General features: G+C 40.2%; 1 protein-coding gene across 1 annotated transcript in view; it reads right to left on the minus strand.

The window, feature by feature from the left end:
• csmd1a (CUB and Sushi multiple domains 1a) overlaps positions 1-24,326 on the minus strand; it is a 2,254,753-nt gene that overhangs the window by 700,354 nt on the left and 1,530,073 nt on the right. The window contains exons 8-10 of the mRNA XM_072251121.1: positions 23,855-23,942; positions 15,084-15,208; positions 3,288-3,409 (exon numbers count right to left, since the gene is read on the minus strand). Of these exons, the coding sequence (XP_072107222.1) occupies positions 3,288-3,409; positions 15,084-15,208; positions 23,855-23,942 (335 nt within the window). The remainder of the gene's footprint in view (positions 1-3,287; positions 3,410-15,083; positions 15,209-23,854; positions 23,943-24,326) is intronic.

Here is a 24,326-nt window from a genome sequence, read left to right on the forward strand (position 1 = left end):
TGATCTAATGATTAAAGATTAAAGATGAGTGCTATTTGTCATATGTACATTGAAACATCGAAACATACAGTGAAATGCATCGTTTGCATCAAGAACCAACACAGCGTGAGGATACGCTGTGGCCAGCCCACAATTACCGCCATGCTTTTCGTGCCAGCATAGCATCCCTCAATTTACTAACCCGCACATCTTTGAAATGTGGGAGGAAACTGGAGCATCCAGAGGAAACCCACACGGGCATGGGGAGAACAAACAAACCTCTCATTGCATTTTATAGTTTATTTTAAATTATGTATTACAATGTACTGCTGCCCGAAAACGACATATTTCACAACATATGCCAATGATATTAAACCTGATTCTGCTGATAAGAAAGAAGTACAAAGTTTGTTGCTCATGATCTTTTATTCAGCGCAGAGAACTAAGGAATTGGAAATGAGAATAGTGAAAGAGGGCGACAGCAGAAAAGAACAAAGCAGAGAGAGAGAGGGCCAATATGCTCTGCTCTTCTTTTACCACGTTGCTAATTGAATTTCCATAGTTAACAGACATTCCATTCAAATGTTATATGAAGGAGTTAACCAACCAGACAGCCCTTATTCAAATACTACAATACCCAAGAACCTTCAGAGTAATATAAGAGAACTGTAACCACTTGGAAACATACTAAACAATTAGATTTATAAAGGTAGTTATATGAAAGTACAAAAAGCATAAAAAAGTTAATCTACAAGGAAAATAAATTATACAATCTAACTGAACAGTGTGGAACTTAAGTTGATTTTCAAAGTCTTTGGCATAAATAAAATGTCTTCATAATTCATAATACCAAAACTGACAGAAATGAGAGGCATAAATGGAGTCATTACAGTACACCAGTAATCTGTGATTAAACAACAGGACAAGGCAGTAAAGTAGCAAGTTCGGTGGTCAAAGCCCAAAGGTCAATCAGCTGTCTAGAATTAGAATCATTGTCACAGAAAAGTACAGCACAGAAACAGGACCTTTGGCCCAACTAGTCTGTGCTGAACCATTTAAACTGCGGGCTCCCATGGACCTGTACTGCGACCAGAGACCTTCATTCCCTTATTGGATTCTGATCCACTTTACTATATTACCATCCAGATCATTGATACAGATGACAAACAACAAAGGACCCAACACCAGTTCCTGTGGCATATCACTAGTCACAGGTCTCCATTCAGAAAGGAAACCGCTCTCCTGCAAAGCAAATGTTGAATCGTATTTACTAGCTCATCCTGAATTCCTAAGAACTGGTAACCTCTTGACCAACCTCCCATGCAGGTCCCAGCACCTCATGTCTTATGAGGATGGGTTGTGCAAGTTAGGGCTTTTTTCTTTGGTGTCTCCGAAGATCACCTCTACCTGACTCAATAGGTCAGGTAGCATCTATGGAAATGAATGAATAGTCAATGTTGCAGACCAGGACACTTCATCAGCACTGGAAAAGAAGGGGGAACGATGCCAGAATAAGAAGGAGGGGGAGGGGAATGAGTGCAAGCTGAAAGATAACAGGTGAAGCCAGGTGGCTGGGAGAGGGCAGATTAATTAAGAAACTGGGAGATGATAGGAAGAAGAGGTAAAGGGCTGGAGAAGGAATCTGTTTGGAGAGGAGAATGGACCATGGGAGAAAGAAAGGAGGAGGGACACTGGGGAAGAGAAGATCCGTAAAAGTGGTCAGAGTGGGGTAATGAAGAAGGGAAGGGAGGAAAAATTACTGGAAGCTGTAGAAATTAGTACTCATGCCATCAGGTTGGAGGTTACCTGGATAGAATATAAGGTGTTGCTCATACAACCTGAGTGTGGCTTCATCGTGACAGAAAAGGAGGGTCTAGACTGACTTGTGAGAATGGAATAGGGGTTGGAATATTCATCTACAAACTTCTATAGATGTACTGTTAAAAGAGTCCTGACTGGTTGCATAATTGTCTGGTACAGCAATTCAAATGCACAGGAACATGAGAAATAACGGAGAGTAGTGCACTCTGCCCAATAATCATGGGCACATCTCTCCTCATCATCGGATGTATCTAGAGCATACGCTGCCTCAGGAAAGCAATATCTATCATTAAAGGTCCCCAGTATCTGGGCCAAGGCATCTTCTTGCAGCTACCATCAGGCAGGAAGTATAGAAGCCTGAGGTCCCACACAACTAGGTTCAAGAACATCCTTTCAACAATTCAGTTTTTGAACCAACCAACACAACCCAAAATACAACATTACGTTCTCTTGGCACTTTGTTCTAATTGTGTTGAAACTGTGTATAATTTATATTTAATGTTATGATTTTCTTGTCAATGCTGTTGATTTTATGCTATTTGTCTGTGATGCTGCTACAAGTAAGCTTTTCATTACACGTGTGGATAAATATACTTGCACACAAGATAACTTTGACTTTCAACAACTTGAAGGCCAAGCGTTGGAGATCCCGTACGTATCAAGGTTCATCTCTGAGCGCAGCCAATCAGTGAAACATGGACTGTTCATTAATTTCCATAGATGCTGTCTGACCTGCTGAGTTTCTTCAGAATTATATGTGTGTTGAGGTAATTAAATTCCTATCCTGGGGTTGGAGACTGGCTTCCAACCCCAGGACAGACTACCTCTAGAGTACTAGGTACCAGGCTCAAACTGCAGGTATAAGGCCTCTGACCACCACTCATGCCAACTCAGGAGTTTCAGCAAGTGAGTCTTGACCTCTAGACTCACTGACTTCAGTCTTCGACCTTTGGGCTTTGACTTTCTGTATTAGCTACAGGACTCACGAACCATGGGACTTTGAACTCTGGATGCACACAGACCTCCAGTTTTGGAACACTGACCTGGAGAGTCACCAGCCCTTGATCATAGGGCTTGCTGACCAATGTTCTTGATTATGGGAATTATTGGTTTTCATCCTCAGTGCCTGCCAAACTAAACCCCAGGGATTGCAGTTTTTCAACTGTGGAGTACTCTGACCTGGACTCAGAGCACCTACTCCTGCCTCTCTTTACATTTACTGTCCTCTAACATGCCTCAGTGCTGACCCTAAACACTGACTAATCCCCCAACTCTTCACACTGTCCTCTCGACATTCCTACGAACCTCAGATTATCTAAGTCTGGGGTATGACCTTGACAGAAATCGCTTCTCAGCAACATCTTGAATCTTGCACTTCATTGTTTTTGCACATTAAAAATTCATTCCTTTCACTGACAGATGTGAACACATTTGACTGAGATAAAAACAAGACAAGGGTAATAAAAAGTCAGTGGAAGGCTGCTTACCTTATCAGGGTCTGTGGTGCTAATAACCCAGATGCAGTGTGCATTATTCTCGTACTGGACGGGGTAATTGGGAGATGTGATGACACCACTTGGACCATGTAGGTTGGAGCCACATGTTCTTGCTAAAACAGAAACTGAGATGAGTGAACATTGTTTAAAAAAAAGCTTGCTACATCCATCAATCTCTGAGTCATTAATCAGAACTAGATCAAGCTCATTATCATTGAAATATGATGAATCCTGAAACTGACACTCATTTCCAAACTTTGTCAAGGTTTGACAATTCAGAAGGAAAGATTCACCAATGTGAACACTGTTGGATTGGACTGTTTAATTGTCATTTTCTTTGCAGCTTAAAAAACAATTACCTGTTTGTATTTTATATAATTACTTAATCACATGTAACTAATGGTCACAATATGTATATGCAATTGTACAGCATGTCCCCTAGTGATTACATTTGCATGATTCTGGAAAATACTCTGGTACTGCATTTTTTGGTTAGAAGTTCTCTGATTGGTTGATTTGTATCCGCAAATTTAAAAGGAGTGTTTCTTATGTATGGTTAAAAAAAAAGAACTGGCCACACAGTCCCACCATCTTGGCTTCTTTTCTCCCTTCCCTTACTAGACCTTTGTCACTGTTAGTTTTCAATTTTCTTTGTTTTATAACACTTAATAAAATGACTGTGAAGCAACAAGCTTTGTGCTTCTTTCATCACTTCTGAAAGAACCTTGGATTAAAAACATCGGAATCCAACAACATCTCAGAATTAAGTTTACTACCACTGACTTAAATGATGTGAAAATTTATTGTCTTGCAGCATCAGTACAGTGCAAAGACATAAACATCACTATAAATCACAAATTAAATAAAATGTGCGAAAGAAAAGAATAATGAGGTTCACTGGCTGTTCAGAAATCTGATGTGGGAGAGGAAGAAGTTGTTCTGAGTCAAACACACAAAGTTGCAAGGCTCATGCAGGTCTGTAGACCATAGCTGGTGGAAGTAAAGGCAGAATCAGACAAGATGATTTAAGGATGCTTCTCTAAAGGTTGATATCTGCAGAATCTCTGCTAATTTATCTAACATCTGGTAATTCTTCCTCCGTCTCCATCCCTCTTCTTCCATTTTCCACTCTGGCCTCTCCTTTTCTCACCTGCCTATCACCTCTCTCTGGTGTACCTCCTCCTTTCCTTTCTCCCTTGGTCCACTCTCCTCTCCTATCAGATTCCTTCATCTCCTGCTCTTTACCTCTTCCACCTATCACCTCCCAGCTTTCTACTTCATCCCATCCTCCCCATCCAACTGGCTTCACTCATCACTTCCTCGCTTGTACTCCTTCTCCATCCACCACGCTCTTATTCTGGCGTATTTTCCCTCTCTTTCCAGTCCTGATGAAGGGTCTTGGCCTAAAAAGTCAATTGCTTATTCATTTCCATAAATGCCACTTGACCTGCTGATTTCCTTCAGCATTTTTTATGTGTTGCAGAATCTCTTGTGTTTTTGGTTTGCTGTTGTTGTTTTGTTGCTTGTTGTCTCTGTTTTATTGTGTTCTGTTATTGCTTGTGCTGTTCTGTTGAATATGCCATTTTGGTGCTGGAATGTATGGTGACACCTGTGGGCTGCCCCCAGCACATCCTTAGGATGCATTGGTTGTAAATGCAAACGACACATTTCACTGCATGCTTCAATGTACAAGTGATAAATAAATGAATCTGATTCTGACTAAAGGCAAAGTAAAGGCAGGTTAAAATGATTTTTTAACAGCATTCAGTAAAAAACATAGAAAACCTACAGCACAATACAAGCCCTTCGGTCCACAATGCTGTGCCAAACATGTACTTACTTTAGAAATTAGTTATACTATCTATTTATTATTTATCATTAACTTATTTATTTAGCCCAAAGGGCTCCTAACATGCAGTCCATGGACCCTTTGATTAAAGGTATAAACAAAAGTTGGGAACATCTGATTAAGTATGGGTGGAAGTCAGGAACAGGAAGGGAGCAGTTACTCTATTGGGGGTGTTCTATAGGCCCCCTCGTGCAGCAGAGATACCGAGGAGCAGATTGAGAGGCAGATTTTGGAAAGGTGCAAAGATAACAGGGTTGTTATCATGGGTGACTTTAACTTCCCTAATATTGATTGGCACCTGATTAATTCCAAGGGTTTAGATGGAGCAGAGTTTGTTAAGTGTGTCCAGGATGGATTCTTGTCACAGTATGTGGACAGGCCGACTGGGGGAATGCCATACTAGATCTGGTACTAGGTAATGAACCGGGTCAGGTCACAGATCTCTTAGTGGGTGAGCATCTGGGGGACAGTGACCACCACTCCCTGGCCTTTAGCAATATCATGGAAAAGGATAGAATCAGAGAGGACAGGAATTTTTTTAATTGGGGAACGGCAAATTATGAGGCTATAAGGCTAGAACTTGCGGGTGTGAATTGGGATGATGTTTTTGCAGGGAAATGTACTATAGACATGTGGTCGATGTTTAGAGATCTCTTGCAGGATGTTAGGGATAAATTTGTCCCGGTGAGGAAGATAAAGAATGGTAGGATGAAGGAACCATGCGTGACAAGTGAGATGGAAAATCTAGTCAGGTGGAAGAAGGCAGCATACATGAGGTTTAGGAAGCAGGGATTAGATAGATCTATTCAGGAATATAGGGAAGCAAGAAAGGAGCTTAAGAAGGGGCTGAGAAGAGCAAGAAGGGGGCATGAGAAGGCCTTGGCGAGTAGGGTAAAGGAAAACCCCAAGGCATTCTTCAATTATGTGAAGAACAAAAGGATGACAGGAACTAAGGTAGGACCGATTAGAGATAAAGGTGGGAAGATGTGCCTGGAGGCTGTGGAAGTGACCAAGGTCCTCAATGAATACTTCTCTTTGGTATTCACCAATGAGAGGGAACTTGATGATGGTGAGGACAATATGAGTGAGGTACATGCTCTGGAGCATGTTGATATTAAGGGAGAGGAGGTGTTGGAGATGTTAAAATACATTAGGACAGATAAGTCCCCGGGGCCTGACGAAAATTCCCCAGGCTGCTCCATGAGGCGAGGGAAGAGATTGCTGAGCCTCTGGCTAGGATCTTTATGTCCTCGTTGTCTACGGGAATGGTACCAGAAAATTGGAAGGAGGCAAATGTTTTCCCCTTGTCAAAAAAGGTAGGAGGGATATTCCAGGTAATTATAGACAGTGAGCCTTACGTCTGTGGTGGGAAAGCTGTTGGAAAAGATTCTTAGAGATAGGATCTCTTGGCATTTAGAGAATCATGGTCTGATCAGGGACAGTCAGCATGGCTTTATGAAGGGCAGATCGTGTCTAACAAGCCTGATAGAGTTCTTTGAGGAGGTGACCAGGCATATAGATGACGATAGTGCAGTGGATGTGATCTATATGGATTTTAGTAAGGCATTTGACAAGGTTCCACATGGTAGGCTTATTCAGAAAGTCAGAAGGCATGGATCCAGGGAAGTTTGGCCAGGTGGATTCAGAATTGGCTTGCCTGCAGAAGGCAGAGGGTGGTGGTGGAGGGAGTACATTCAGATTGGAGAATTGTGACTAGTGGTGCCCCACGAGGATCTGTTCTGGGACATCCACTTTTCGTGATTTTTATTAACGACCTGGATGTAGGGGTAGAAGGGTGGGTTGGCAAGTTTGTAGACGACACAAAGGTTGGTGGTGTTATAGATAGTGTAAAGGATTGTCAAGGATTGCAGACACATTGATAGGATGCAGAAGTGGGCTGAGAAGTGGCAGATAGAATTCAACCTGGAGAAATGTGAACATAGAACATAGAATAGTACAGCACAGTACAGGCCCTTTGGCCCACAATGTTGTGCCGACCCTCAAACCCTGCCTCCCATATAAGCCCCCACCTTAGATTCCTCCATATACCTGTCTAGTAGTCTCTTAAACTTCACTAGTGTATCTGCCTCCACCATTGACTCAGGCAGTGCATTCCACGCACCAACCACTCTCTGAGTAAAAAAACTTCCTCTAATATCGCCCTTGAACTTCCCACCCCTTACCTTGAAGCCATGTCCTCTTGTATTGAGCAGTGGTGCCCTGGGGAAGAGGCGCTGGCTATCCACTCTATCTATTCCTCTTATTATCTTGTACACCTCTATCATGTCTCCTTTCATCCTCCTTCTCTCCAAAGAGTAAAGCCCTAGGTCCCTTAATCTCTGATCATAATGCATACTTTCTAAACCAGGCAGCATCCTGGTAAATCTCCCCTGTACCCTTTCCAATGCTTCCACATCCTTCCTATAGTGAGGTGACCAGAACTGGACACAATACTCCAAGTGTGGCCTAACCAGTGAGGTGGTGCACTTTGGAAGGACAAACTCCAAGGCAGAGTACAAAGTAAATGGCAGGATACTTGGTAGTCTGGAGGAGCAGAGGGATTTGGGGTACATGTCCACAGATCCCTGAAAGTTGCCTCACAGGTGGTGGATAGGGTAGTTAAGAAAGCTTACGGGGTGTTAGCTTTCATAAGTTGAGGGATAGAGTTTAAGAGTCGCGATGCAATGATGCAGCTCTATACAGCTCTGGTTAGGCCACACTTGGAGTACTGTGTCCAGTTCTGGTCGCCTCACTATAGGAAGGATATGGAAGCATTGGAAAGGGTACAGAGGAGATTTACCAGGATGCTGCCTGGTTTAGAAAGTATGCATTATGATCAGAGATTAAGGGAGCTAGGGCTTTACTCTTTGGAGAGAAGGAGGATGAGAGGAGACATGATAGAGGTGTACAAGATAATAAGAGGAATAGATAGAGTGGATAGCCAGCGCCTCTTCCCCAGGGCACCACTGCTCAATACAAGAAGACATGGCTTTAAGGCAAGGGGTGGGAAGTTCAAGGGGGATATTAGAGGAAGGTTTTTTACTCAGAGAGTGGTTGGTGCGTGGAATGCACTGCCTGAGTCAGTGGTGGAGGCAGATACACTAGTGAAGTTTAAGAGACTACTAGACAGGTATATGGAGGAATTTAAGGTGGGGGCTTATATGGGAGGCAGGGTTTGAGGGTCGGCACAACATTGTGGGCTGAAGGGCCTGTACTGTGCTGTACTATTCTATGTTCTATGTAAATATGCATTGTAACAGGCCCCTCCAGCCAAAAGGGCCCGCACCACCCAATTACACTCATTTGACCAATTAACCTTTTAACTCGTAATTCTTTGGAATTTGTTTTTATTTATTTATTGAGGTACAGCATGGAATAGGCCTTCTGGGCTCTTTGAGCCGCGATGCCCAGAAATCCCCCAATTTAATCCAAGCCTAGTCATGGGACAATTTGCAATGACCAATTAACCTAGCAACCGGTACGTCTTTGGACTGTGGGAGGAAATGGAGCTCCTGGAGGAGACTATACAAACTCCTTATAGACAACAGTGGAATTGAGGCCGCGTCGCTCACTGGTGCTGTAATAGTGTTATGCTAACCACTACACCAAAGTGTCATCCAAAAGGTATGGCTCAAGTTATTCAGCATTGACTTAGTTGTCAATCAGATGGCTCATCGTTCAGTGGTAAATGGTCACAGGTGGTTGAGGACTCAAAGAAATATGTCTTCTGCAACACACCAAGTGGTCAACAAAATCCTGTCTCTCATTATGCAGACTGGATGCTTGAATAGAGCTTAGTACAGCCACTTTATGGAGACATATATTAACCTGGACCAGTAATATTGAAAGGAAAGGAATCCAAAAATATTAGCATAGCATAATCACTAGATTGCATAAGATGTTCTGTTAAGGTGTTGCGTGTTGGTGTTTCCTCAAGTAGCTGCAGAGGCCAAATCCGGGATCAACATATTTTGGTGAAGTGTGAACATGAGAAAGTGGTGGCAGTGGTCAATGATTTTGGCTTTTGGTTGTCCATTCTCTCCTTTCGCATCTGCCTCTTACTCTCTGTGGCACAGTCACTCTCAAGTAGTGCAGCTCCTTCTTGAACAGATTTCCACCGGGTTTATCTTTTGAGTGCAATGTCTTTCCAGTTTTTGGACATAATGGTGAATTCCTTCAGGCAAATTTTGATATTATCATTGAAGCGTTTCCTTTGCCCACCAAAGTAAATGATCAGTCTGGATAGATATGAATTAGGCATCTGGATGACATGACCTATCCATCGGAGCTGGTGTTGCTTTATCATGGTGAAAATGCTGTTCACATTGGCATCCTCCAGTACCATGGTGTTAGTGTGTCTGTCCTTCCAGCTGATCTTCAAAATAAACTTAACACAAAAATAAACACCGTATACTATAATGGAGAGTCCTAATAAAGGGTCTCAGCATGAAACGTAGAGTCGGAGAGTCATGGAGAATTATAACACAGAAGCAGGCCTTTCTGCCCATCTATTCCATGCCAAACTTTTATTATTCTAAGTCCCATCAACCTGCATCTGGACCAGAGACCTCCATACCCCTCCTATCCATATGCTTATCCAAACTTCTCTTAAATGTTACAATCAAACCCGCAAACATAACTTCTCTGGCAACTCATTGCACACTCTCATTGACCTCTGAGTGAAGAATTTCCCCCAAATGTTTCCCTTAAGCATTTCACCTTTCATTCTTAACCCATGACCTCTTGATCTTGTCTCAACCTCAGTGGGAAAAAACCTGCTTGCATTTATCCTGTCTATATTCCTCAATGTTAACTGTTTTTTTCCCTTCATAGATGCTGTCTAATGAGCTGATATTCTCCAGCATTTTGTGTTTGTTGCTCTGGATTTCCAAAATCAGCAGAATTGTTTACGTTTATTATATATTATCTTGGATCTTCAGCTGCCTGTTCTTTCTTTGACCACTCATTTTCCCAGTATCATGACCACCATCAAATTTCTGGATTAACAATGAACCCATGAACACAATCTCACTACTTTTTTTTGGTCTCTTTTTAAATTACTTACTTAATTTAATATGTATATATATATTTCTTAGTGCAATTTATAGTTTTTATTATTATGTATTGCAATGTACTGCTGCTGCAAAACAACAAAATTCATGGTAAGTGCCAGTGATGTTAAATCTTACTTTGATTTTGATACGGACTTTCCCTTTACTGCCTCATGATTTAGTCAGTTATGACAGTAGCAAGAATTATCAGCACAGCCTGTATTAAAAACAACTATCCACACATTTCAGACTACGATTGAGTAGTAGTAAGTTAAACTGTCTAATCTATATATTTTCTTTGCCATATTATATTAACATAATGTGTTATGTCATGCATGAAGATATTATAAAAGGGCATTTTGCTAGTAAGAAATCAATTAAATGTTCTCATTGTGTCTGGCTATGAAGCTGTAATCCTTTAAAATATGCGGTACCCCACTAGGTCAATTATTACAGTTTAACACCATATTTTATACCATTGTGCAGACAAGGCCACTATTTATTTATTTTCCTTGAGAAAGGAAACAGAAAATGATTCCTAACACACTGCAGCTTGTACGGTGGAAGGGTTCTGCCAGGGACGCTAGGTGTGAAATTCTAGGATTTTCATTCTGTAAGAATGTGGTACAATGGGAAATCATGGTCATAGAGCCATAGAACAGTACGCACAGAAATAAGCCCTTTGACCCAAATAGTTCATGAAGAACTAATAATCTGCCTGGTTCTATTGATACATACCCGGACCATAACCCTCCATACCTCTCCCATCCATAGACTCGTGCAAAATTCTCTTAAATGTTGAAATCGAACATGCATCCGCCACTTCCACTGGCAAGCTTGTTCCACACTTTCACCACCCTCTGAATGAAGAATTTCCTCCTTATGGTTCCCTTAAATATTTCACACTGCTCCCTTAAGTTATGACCTCTAGTTTATTCTCACTTAACCTCAGTGGAAAAACCCTGCTGCACTTACCCTTTCTATAACCTTCATGTTGCATATCTCTATTAAATCTTCTGCCTAGGGAATAAACACTCTGCATTCAAGGGAATAAAGTCCCAGCCTATTCAATCTTTCCCTATAACTCAGATCCTCACATCCTGGCAACATCCTTGTAGATTTTCTCTGCACTCTTTCAATGAATATAATTACAATATTCTTCTATATAAATATTGAAAAAGACCAATGCACCATAAGCCTTCTTAACCACACAGTCAACCGACACAGCAGCTTTGAGTGTCCCATGGACTCAGACCCTACGATACCTCTGAACCTCCACACTGCCAAGAGTTCTATCATTAATACTATATTCTGCCATCATACATGACCTACCAAAATGAACCATCTCACACTTATTTTGGGTTGAACTCCATCTGCCACTGCTCAGCCCAGTTTTGCATCCTATCGATGACCCAGTATAATCTTTTTTAGCTTTCCACACTATCCACAACACCCCCAAACCTTTGGGTCATCAGCAAATTTAATAACCCATCCCTCCACTTTCTCACCCAGGTCATTTATAAAAATCACAAAGAGTAGGGGTCCCAGAACAGATCCCTGAGGCACACCACTGGTCACTGACCTCCATGCAGAATATGACGTCTACAAACACACTTTGCCTTCTGTGAGCAAGCTAATTCTGGATGCACAAAGCAAGGTCCCCTTGGATCTCATGCCTCCTCACTTTCTCAATAAGCCTTGCATTGGGCACCTTATGCAGTTGAGTGAAGTTATCCCCTTTGGTTCAAGAGCCTGAAGGCTGAGGGATAGTAAATCTCCTGAACCTGGTAGTTTGAGTCCTGAGACTTGTGTACCACCTTCTTGATGACAGCAGCAAGAAGAGAGCATGTCCTAAGTGGCGGCAGTCCCTGATGATGGACGCTGCTTTTCTGTAACATTGCTCAATAGTAAGGAGGGCTTTACCTGCAATGGACTGGGCCATATCCAATGCTTTTTGTGGGATTTTCCATTCAAGGGCATTGATGTTTCCATAGCAGGCTGTGATGCAATCTTAAACAAGATAAAATCTGCAGATGAAGGAAATCCAAACGTTGACTGTACTTTTTTCCCATAGATGCTGCCTGGCCTGCTGAGTTCCTCCAGCATTTTGTGTGTGTTGCTGTGTTTGTTTCTTTTAACTAAGGCAAAGCTGCTCGCCTATATGAAATTAATTCACGAAAAGTTGACAGGTACTGCCTCAACAAGACTGTTACAGACTGTAGCTTTCACAAGCATTTATTCAATATTTAATATGCAATATGAACTTGTGATCTGAAATAAAAACATTTAAAAATGTTCAATGTATGTTTCCATTGCTGAAAGAGAGAAAAATCCCTGCTTGTATTCAGTGCAGGAACAGGAGCATTGATGAAACCAAGGGAAAGATTGGCCAGTAGTTTCACCATGGAATTAGAAAAAAATATGTTTGAGAAGCTTTGGGGAAAAAAAGATGAAGTTTAGAAGCTAATTGAATCGATCCATGTAGGAACTTCTAAATCAGCAATCTCTCCATGGACTCTCAAAGCTACAGAATTCTAGAAAGAGATGTGCTTGTTAAAAGATGAATAACATTTCATAGAGAGTAAATGTGAGCAGCATTTTTATTGTAGTTTTTCCTGTTACTTATTCTGGCAGAACAAAGTACAGAAATATTAATCTGTATCAAGGAGCTTACACTTTGGTCACTTTATTAGGTTCACCTGTACACCTGCCCGTTAATTCAAATATCTAATCGGCTAATCATATAGCAGCAACTCAATGCGTAAAAGCCTGCAGACATGGTCAGATATGGTTCAGTTGTTGTTCAGACCAAACATCAGAATGGGAAAGAAATGTGATTAAAGTGACTTTGACCGTGGAATTATTGTTGGTGCCAGCAGGATATTTTGAGTATCTCAAAATCTGCTGATCTCCTGGAATTTTCACACACAATAGTCTCTAGAGTTTATAGGTAATGATACAAAAAAGAAAATATCCAGTGAGTGGTAGTTCTCTGGGTGAAAAGGCTTTATTAATGAGAAAGATCAGAGGAGAATGGCTGGATAAATTCAAGCTGATAGGAAGGTGACAGAAACTCAAATAACCGACGTTGAAACAGTGGTGTGCAGAAGAACTCCTCTGAATGCACAACACATCGAACCTTGAAGTGGAAGGGATACAGCAGCAGAAGACCACGAACATACTTTCAGTATGTTTAATGGGTAACTCCGGTTTATTAGGTACAGGAGTTACCCATTAAAGAGGCCACTGAGTATATGATAATTATACATCTTTTTTTCACTCTCCAGCTTCTTCCCCACTGCCATCAGGTTCTTAAATCAACCTGAAAGACACTAACACAGGCTCCAACTATATTTCTTTTTTCTCTCTCAAGCTGCACTAGTGTAATTATATTTACTTTATTGTCTACTTTTGGGCACCTATAACTAATGTATATTTTTTGTTAATTTAAGTTTATGTTAACTTAAATTCAAAGTACTGTAATGCTGCTGCAAAGAGCAAATTTTCTTGACAAGTTTTGGACTTGTCCGAGTCTTGGAAAATATTGGAAGGAAGTGTTCCAAAATTTTTCGGTGCTTTTTAAAGTAAATTTTAAATCTAATCCTTTGACTGCCTTATTTGGTATTGTTGGAGGAAATTATATTATTTTGGAGTCACATGATTTTCATATTTTGGCCTTTATGTCTCTTATAACCAGGAGGGCATCGTTGCTTAAGTAGGCTCCGCCTACTCATACTCATTGGTTAAATGATGTTATGTCATGTTTAAATTTAGAAAAGATTCGCTGTTCACTTTCTGAACATAGACAAGATTTTTTAACATTGTGGGGACCTTTTTTGAATTATTTATGAAATCTTTGATTTGCTATTAAGCACAGATGTTGGCTAACGTTGTGTTTTATTATATGATAAGGATTTTTTTTCTTTTCTTTTTTTTTAACCAAACAGCTTTTTTTTTTGGTAGTGGGTTTAGATTTTTTTTGTATAACAAAAGTATATCTTTTCAATATTATGTTTAACTTTAGTGTAAACGGGTATGGGGTAATGAAACTATATTTATGATTCCAATATATTGTAATCGATATATATTGTATATCTTACTGTACTCTGTATTCTTTTATGTAAGAAATCAATAAAAATATTGAAAAAGACAATCATACCCTGGGTATGTATGCCCACGATAATCCACATGAACTGAACTGAAACATCCCACTTTAGGGCTGAGGAGATTTAAAAAACACAACTATTCACATTCCCGTTGGTAACAATTTTTCACAGGGCATTTGCACTTCCAAGGAATATTACATGGAAGATGTGGCAAATTCAAATACCATGTATACAAAATATAAAATCCTCACACTTTGTACTTTGTAAAATTTTTGTAAAGTTTTTTGTAAAGTTTAAATGACTCAAAAAAATGACAGGGTGTAATTGGACCACATGGGGTCTTAGAGATGGAAGGCTCTGTACAAGGCTGAATCTCTAAATAATACACTACAAGAGTCTAGGATCAGATGGCACAGCCTCAGTATTGAGGGACACGCTGTTGGAATAGAAATGAGGAGTAACTTATTTAGCCAGAAGGTAGTGAGTCTGTGGAATTCTTTGCCAAAGGTGGCTGTGAAGGCCTTGTCACTGGGTGTATTTAAAGCAGAGGTTAATAGTTTCTTGCTTAGTCAGGGCATCAAGGTTTATAAGAAAATACAGGAGAATGGTGTGAATGGGTTTTCATGATGGGTTGATGGAGCAGACTCAGTAGGCTATATGGCCTAATTCTGCTCCTATGTCTTATGGTTTTCTGGGCTTATATTTTCCCTCCTGGAAATAGGGTAACAATGTCCCAACTGGGAGAGATAATTTGATTTGGAGTCTATTTTCAGTCACTTACCCCGACAGACTGGTCTGTGGTCATTCCACGCGGCCAATGTGTCTGTCACCTTCTGACAGGTGATGCCTTTGGAGCCCTGAAGGACATAACCATCTTCACATGCGAACTGTAAACTGGCTCCCAACCTGGTTAAACACAAATAGCAATGGAAATGTTACTCCTGTAAATGACCACCATCTCCTTCAACTAAACATAACAGTTCTCCACTCTAGAGGTGTAACTCATTTTGTATGAACATCACTTCCTGCACATAAGCTGTTTCTTTTTTATCATGTCCTGAGTAGGTTACATTTTAAACTATTTGAAACACATGGTGGAAAGACATACATGTCCATCTACTCTTTATTAGCCCTTATGTCTGTGAGTCTTATGCTTTTGGAAATATTGGCAAACATTTAGTAGATATATTTTGAAGGAAGTATTATGTTTATGTTTATCTTTGTGCCACTACTTTACTCTTGTTTAAACAGCATAGTGTTGCATACTGTATGTGTACTTCTTGATTAACACCAGTTGTGAGAATAATCAACAGCATTCTTCATAGAAAAGTTCAACATAGAAACAAACCCTTTTCCCATCTAGTCTGTGCTGAGCCAGTTAAACTGTCAACTCTATCGACCTGCGTTAGGACTGGTACCCCTGCAATCCATGTGCCTGCCCAAACTTCTCTTAAACATTGAAATCAAGTTTGCATTCCGCACTCAATCCACACTCTCATGACCACCTGAGTGAAGAAGACTCCACTCATGTTTCTATTAAGCTTTTTACCTTTCACCCTTAGGCCATGAACTCTAGTTATATTTCCACCTAACTTCAAGGGAAACCCTACTTGCATTTACTCTGTCTATGCCCTACATAAGTTTGTATGCCCCTATCAAATCTCATCTCAATTTTCTACATTCTAATGAATAAAGTCCTAGCTTATTCAATCTTTGCATATAACACATGGCCTCCATTCCCAAAAACATCCTTGTAAATTTTCTTGGTATTCCTTCAACCTTATTTACATCTTTCCTGTAGTTAGGTGACCAAAATTGCACACAAGACTCCAATTTAAGCCTCGCCCACATCTTATGGAACTTCAATGTAACATCCCATCTCTTGTACTCAGTAGTTTGATTTCTGAAGGCAAATGTACCAAAAGCTTTCTTTATGACTCTATCTGTTTATGACACCACTTCCAATGAATTATGGACCTATATTCTCTGGCCCCTTTATTCTACAGCAGTCTTCGTTGCCCTACATTCACTGTGTAAGACCTACCCTGGTTGGTCCCACTGAAATACAGCATGTCTCATTTATCTGTATTAAATTCCATCTGCCATTTTCAGCCCATTTTTTCAGTAGGTCCAGATCCTCCTGCAAGCTTTAATAATTTTCCTTGTTATCCACTACACCCCCAATCCTGATGTAATCTGCAAATTTGCCGATCCAGCTAACTACATTATCAACCAGGTTATTGATATAGATGACAAACAACAAGGGACTCAGCACCTATCCCTGCAGCACTCCACCAGTCACAAGCCTCCAGTCAGAGAGCTAACCATCTACAACAACTTTTCGGCTTCTCCCACAAAGCCAATGTCTATTCCAATTTATTAGCTCAACTTGAATGCCGAATGACTGAACCTTCTTGACCAAGCTGCCATGCCTTGTCAAGTGCCTTGCTAAAGTTTGTGTAGACAGCTTTCACTGCCGTACCTTCATCAACTTTTCTGGTCACTTCCTCTAAAAAATACGTGAGATTGGTTAGACACAACCTGCCAAGCACGAAGCCATGCTGACTCTCCTCAGTCAGTCCATGTCTATCCAAATACTTACATATCCATTCCCTTAGAATACCTCCCAATAACTTTTCCACTATTGATGTCAGGCTCATTGGCCTATAATTTCTTAGTTTATCTTGGAACCTTTTTAAACAGTGGAACAACATTAGCGATCCTCCACATGGGCAGCACCTGAAGTTAGGATTAAACTCAATTGTAGCTTCTATTCTATTATTGTGTTTCTTTTACTCCTTCTTCAATGTATTCATGGAGTCATGTAGCATGGAAACAGGCCTGAATATACCATGCTGACCTGAATATCCCATATAAGCAAGACCCATTGCCTGCATTTGGCCCATTTCCTATCCTTAGACCTACTCAGTATGTTCTAGACTGAACTGAATACATGGTGTACAAAGTTTTTCACTGTACCTCGGTGCATGTGACAATAATAACCCAATTGCCAATTACTTTTGAAGAGATCAGTGAAGTGTAATCAAAACATTATCACAAACATCAGTCATCAGGCAGAAGATACAAAAGTCTGAAAGCATGTATAACCCAGCTCAAGGGCAGATTCTAATCCATTACTATAAAGCTATTGAATGTTTCCCTAGTACAATCAGATGTACTCCTGACTTCTCAGTCTAACTTGTTATGAGTTGCACCTTATCTTGTTTGCCTGCACTGCACTTCCTATGTGGCTGTTATTCTTTAATTTGCATTCTCAATGTTCAAAGTAATTTTATTATCAAAATACTGTATATGTCATTGTACGCTACCCTAGAGATTTTCTTGTAGAACAAAGAAAAACTCCACACAAAAACTGATAAACAACCGATGTACAGAAGAAGACAAGCTGTGCAAATGTAAAAAATAAGTAAATAAATAACATGGTGAACATGAGTTGTAAAGTCCTTGAAAATGAGTCGATTAGGTTGTGGAATCAGTTCAGTTAAGCTCAGTGAAGTTATCTACTCTGGTTCAGGAGCCTGATGGTTGAAGGGTAATAACTGTTCCTGTACCTGGTGGTGTGGAACCTAACGTTTTTGTACCTCCTTCTTAATGGTAACAAAGAGAAGGGAGCATGGTCTGGATAGTTTGGGTCCTTGATGACGGACGCTGCTAGCCTGCCTGACCATTCCCTGGAACATAGGCCTGAGTTGTGGCACATTCTTATTAATTTTCTTTGCATTCTTTCCACCTTAATGATGTCTTTTCTATAAACCAGTAACCAAAACTGTACAGAATACTATTGATGTGGCCTTGGGCTTCCTGTGATATCCTAATTAGTATATACAGAAATATTAGAAAACAGACAGTCAATATCAATAAGAAAAGTTGTATTACTTTCATTCCCTTGAGATCAGTAAGGATTGATAATGCACCAACAGACTGCATTGTTACTAAAATAAAATACGGTTACATCATTTCTAAATGTCAATCTATTTAGTAAAAGCAATGGATTTATTGGGTCTGCCTTATTTCTTCAGTTTTAATAAAAGTTAACTATATTTGCATTGACTAATTGCTGTGTCAATTAGTCTGTTATTATCTGTTGTAACTCCAGGCTGCTCACTGAATCTTTTCAAGATAAAATCTCATTTCTTGTTCAATCATTTCTAATTCAATAGAGAACAAAAAAAAGTAAAGGGTTTAGAGGAGATGTGATAAATAGACATTGTTCTTGTTCTCAAAACTACTTATGGACTCGTACCATAACTTAATCATAAGACATTTGTCACTGATGTAATCACATGGTGTCTGAAAATACCAGAGAATTCAAATCAATAGCCAAGAACGAATGAGGCAGAAAGAAAAATGCTGATCATGTCCTGAAGGTCTTAGCAAAACACAGCCAGAATCTACTTAAACATTGCACTTCTCTTATTTGATTAGAAAATAAACTCTGTGGTGTGTAGGATCCCAGTGACACTGCTTCATTCATAATAGACTCTCTCACCTTATCATCTATTGATGGCTTTCTTTTGTGTACACTAAATTTCACTCTCCAGCTCTTTGCAGAAGCACAAACGCATGCAGATCTATTAAACATTTCTCTGACTCACAAATCCCAATTCCAAACAAATATTGACTCAGCTCCACTTTGAAGATGCTAACTATCCCAAAGAGCAAAAAGTTCACATCCCACCTGGAGGCCTGCAGATATTCTATGAGTGTCATCTAGCCCGATCCAAAACAAGTACAGTGCTTTCATCTTCTTCCGCTCTTTACCTCTTCCACCTACCCCTCCCAGCTCCTCACTTCATTTGCCACACCCACCCTCCATCTCACTTGGCTCCACCCTCACCTGCACACAAGAGATTCTGCAGGTGGTAGAAATCTAGAGCAACACTCCCACAGAACACAGCAGGTCAGGTAGCAGCTGGAGCAGAATAGAATAGAATGTTCTGGGCTGAGACACTTCATCAGGACTGGCTTACCACCCGGAACCCCCACACACCTAGCTCCCCCTCACCTGGACTCACATGTCAACTGCCAGCTTGTGGTCCTCCCCCTACCCCCACCACCTAATTTGGGCTTCTTTTCCTTTTGTGTCCAGTCCTGATGAAGGTGGGGACAAGTATACCTGTGATCGAACTCAGATTAAGCCTTCAATGCAAATAGCAGGAGTGAACTCAAGGGCGGATTCAGTTTTGTATGTCTCTATGACTATTATTCTTCTCCTGACTCTGGTTATGTAATATGACTATAGATCTGCTAATGGCTTCTGATTCTTCCTGCAATTAATAGTGAGATAAGCCTGTTCTAGGACACTTCTATCTCCTCACTTTTTCTAATCATTACTTTTATTTGCCCAGTTATCTTTTGTGGAAATTCTAAAGGCTTCCTATTACTTGGCTTTCACTAGGTACTACCATTCACTTGTGCCCACGCTGTGCCAAAACAGATGGCTTCCAGATAAGCCTCCTCTGCCACTTGTAGACTCACCAATAGACAACCCCTTAGGAGAATATCATACTCAACGCCAGTGATCACATAGCTACTACTACTCTCTAGGCCACACTTGCTTTCTGAATTAGAAGGCTATGGACTCAATTCTCAGACCAGGGCCTTAAACACATTAATGAGTTTGGAAGCCCAATGTCTTCACTCACTGCTGTTATCTCCCATCTGAGGAATTAAACTGAATTTCTGTCTTCCATCAGAAGTCATGGTAAAATATTCCATGCTATGACTTCAAGGGGTGGATATTTTTGATGTCATCATAAATATTTAAATTAAAATAAACAAGACAAAAGCAAGTTATAAACCCAAGAGATTCAGCAGATGTGGAAAATCCAGAGAAAAGCACAAATGTTGGTAGAACTTAGCAAGAAAGTTCATTATATACAAGTGTCACCATACTTCAGGCTCCAACATAGCATGCCCACAAATTGTGAAACCTAACCCGTATGTCTTTGAAATATGGGAAGAAACCAGAGAACTCGGAGGAAACACACACACTGATGGAATCAGAATCAGGTTTATTATCACTGGCATGTGACGTGAAATTTGTTAGCTTAGCAGCAGCATTTCAATACAATACATAATCCAGCGGAGAAAAAAAAACAATAATAATAATAAGAAACAAGTAAATCAGTTGCGTATATTGATTAGATTTAAAAAGTGCAAAAACAGAAATACTGTAAATTTTAAAAACAGTGAGGTAGTGTTCAAAGATTCAATGTCCATTTAGGAATCGGATGGCAGAGGGGAAGAAGCTGTTCCTCATTCGCTGAGTGTGTGCCTTCAGGCTTCTGTACCTCCTACCTGATGGTAACAGTGAGAATAGGGCATGCCCTGGGTGCTGGAGTCCTTAATAATGGACACTACCTTCCTGAGACACCGCTCCCTGAAGATGTCCTGGGTACTTCGTAGGCTAGTACCCAAGATGGAGCCGACTAGATTTATAACCTTCTGTAGCTTCTTTCGGTCCTGTGCAGTAGCCTATCAGAATGCTCACCACAGTACAACTATAGAAGTTTTTGAGTGTATTTGTTGACATACCAAATCTCTTCAAACTCCTAATAAAGTATAGGTGCTGTCTTGACTTCTTTATAACTACATTGATATGTTGGGACCAGGTTAGATCTGTACTTCTGATCCCACTGTGAGGATTGGTATGTGTTCCTTCGTCTTATCCTTCTTGAAGTTCACAATCAGCTCTTTCATTTTACTGACATTGAGTGCCAGGCTGTTGCTCTTCTCCTCTTTCCAATCAGGCAGAAGATACAAAAGACTGAAAACATACGACCAGGTTCAAGGGCAGCTTCTATCACGCTGTTATCAGGATTTTAAAGTCTTCTTGTATGATCAAGATAAGTTCTTCAAAGTTCAAAGAAAATATATTACTGAAGTACTTATATGTTATCATATATCATTTTATTTGCTTATTATTTTAGTCATTTGGAGATAGAGCATGGTAACAAAACTTCCGACTCACTGCCCAACTACACCCATGTGGGCAACGAACCTACCAATCTGTACATTTTTGGAATGTTAGAGGAAACCCATGCGATAACAGGGAGAATGTACAAACTCCTTACAGACAGTGGTGGGAACAGAACCAGGGCCGCTGGTGCTTAAAGCGGTACACTAACCTCTAAGCTACCATTCTGCCCTTGCAGATTATAATAGTGGGCATTCACAATAGAACGAAGAAATAGAATAGCATCAATGAAAAACTACACACATGATCTTCTAATCTTTTAGTTTACTTAATAGTTTACCCACATTGCTCACTCTCTGCAACTTAATATTATATTCTGTATTCTATTACATATTACTTCTCTCTTCATGTTTTTATGCTTGGAGTTATCTGCATGCATGACATGCAAAACAATACTTTCACCATACTTCGGTACGTGTAACAATACTAAACTTATTACTTTGGATGTTATGCTCTGTCAAATACAAACAAAATATTTTTTTTATTGAATGCAACTCGGAAGACAATAAAATATACAAATAGAATTAGGCCACTTAGCCCACCTAGTCACTCCACTATTCCATCATGACTGATTTATAAACACCCTTGCCTCCATTCTCCTGTCTTCTCTCCATACTCTTTGACTCCCTTACTAATCAAGAACCTAGCAACCTCTTCTTTAAATATACCCAGTGAGTTGGCCTCCACAGCCATCTTCGGTAATGAATTCCACAGATCCACCACACTTTGGCTAAAGAAATTCCTCCTCCCTTTTAAAGGGATTAAGGGATTCTGAGATTCTGTCCTCTGGTCCTAGAGTTACTCACTGTAAGAATCATCGTCCTAACACCCACTCTATCCCAACGTTCCAAAATTCAATAAGTTTCAACGAGATCACCCCTCTATCCTTCCAAACTCCAGTGAGTACAGTCCTAGGGGTCATCAAACACTCCTCATATATTAAACCTTTCATTCCCAGGATCATTATTGCGAGTCTTCTCTGGACGCCCTCCTATGCCAGCACATCGTTTCTTAATAAGGGGCCCAAAACTGCTCACAATACGGCAAGTATGGTCAAACCAATACCATATAAAGCCTTCATTTTCATTCACAGTTCGTGGATATTTCTGGCTTGTGGATATTTCAGCTTCAAATTCAAGTTTATTGTCACTTCAGCGATACACATATATCACACCAAACAAAACAATGTCCCTCCAGACCAAAATGCACAACACAGTACACAAAGCTCACACAAAATGCAAGCTAATATTACCATAAATATATTAACAAATAATAAGGTGCATTTATGTCACATGGTTGAAAAGCAAACAGTATAACACGACTGGCATTTCACATGTGGTGAGACCTGATGGTGGCATGGGGTTCAGTAGTCTCATGGCTGGGGAAAGAGATTGTTCCCTATTGTGACATCCTTGTCCGAATACTGCGGAACCACCTGCCTGATGGTAAGAGGTCAAATAGATTTCTGGACACCAATTGCCCATGGAATAAACGGATTGTTCTGTCATTTCAGAATGCGGTTGAAATGTCAGTCCGGAATTGCAAAAATCCCTCTCTAGAAGACAGCAGCAGATTTTGTTCTCAGAAGTGTGTTACTAAATCATTGAATTGTATTACAGTCTAGTGTATCAGGGTAACCATTAGGGACAATGTTTTTGCATTCCAGATTTTAATTAACTGTAATTAAATTTTCCAACTGTCTGTTTGCAATTTGAACTCCTGATTTTGGAACACAGGCTTCTGAAGCTCGACTCCAGAAATTCAAGATTTTTTTAAATGTAATATCCAGTACACAAGTGTAAAGGAGAACAAAGTGATTGTTACTCTGCATCTGATGCAGAACAAAGAAAAGATTAAAAAATAAAGAACATAATAACAAAATGATAATTTTACCATCATGACTTGACGTTTGAGAGAAATCAGTGGAAGATGGTGTGCAAAACTTGGAAGACAAAATGAAATCACCACACATCTCTCTGAAGAGCTGTTGGAAGTTTCTATACAAGGGGGTCATTGCATGAATATCAATTTCTCCAATTTCCATTCATTTCTACCCCTCCCTCGTCTCTCTTTCATTCTCCGTTCTGGCTCCTTTCCTACCCCTTCCCTTCTCCTCACCTGTCCATCACCTCCCTCTGTGCCCCTCCTCCTTCCCTTTCTCCCATTGTCCACTGTCTTCTCCTATTAAATTCCTTCTTCTCCACCTATCACCTCCTAGCTTCTCTCTTCATCCCCTCTACCCTCGCTCACTTACCTTCCCCTTCACCTGGCTTCACCTGCCAGCTTGTAACACTTCCACTCTCCCACCTTCTTTTTCTGGTTTCTCTTACCTTCTTTTCCAGTTTTAATGAAGAGTCTCAGCCTAAATTGTTGATGGTTTATTCCTTTCCATAGATGCTGCCTGACCTGCTGAGTTCCTTCAGCATTTTGTGTGTGTTGCTCTGGATTTTCAGAGTCTCCGGTGTTTGTGGAGTATTTGATTGGCTCCTGCGTTGTACTGTATGTAGAGAAGCATCGTGAATGTTCATTGTGCAAAGACAAAGTTTACTTACCTGAAGTCAGAGCCGGTTCTCCTGCCATTGTCTGGAATTCCAGGATCAGGACACATGCCAGACACGGGGGCCACTCCTCCTTGACTCACTGCAGTGTGAAAAGGGACAGGAAGTTCTATCAGAGGATCACATTTACTACATTTATACTTGAGATATCAGTAGTTATATTAGATAATGTATTTATGGCAGTAAATACAACAAAATTAAACAATATAAATTTTCTGATCCTTAGGTTTCTTCTGGAGTCAATTCTAATGATAGCTTATTTTAGAGTGCAAACAAACATACTAATACTAAACAAACTAAATAAAGAGCTGAGAAATGATACCAAGAGGTAAATGAACAGTAAAGACAAAAGAATAAAGATGGCGCCTCCGAAAACTCTATCACCTTTATAGATAAGTAAAGGAAAATTCCTGTGATAAGAATGAACTGCTTAACCAGCTACATTATTAAAACAATTACACCACGT

The sequence above is a fragment of the Mobula birostris genome, chromosome 2 (assembly GCF_030028105.1).
Source record: "Mobula birostris isolate sMobBir1 chromosome 2, sMobBir1.hap1, whole genome shotgun sequence".
Taxonomy (NCBI): domain Eukaryota; kingdom Metazoa; phylum Chordata; class Chondrichthyes; order Myliobatiformes; family Myliobatidae; genus Mobula; species Mobula birostris.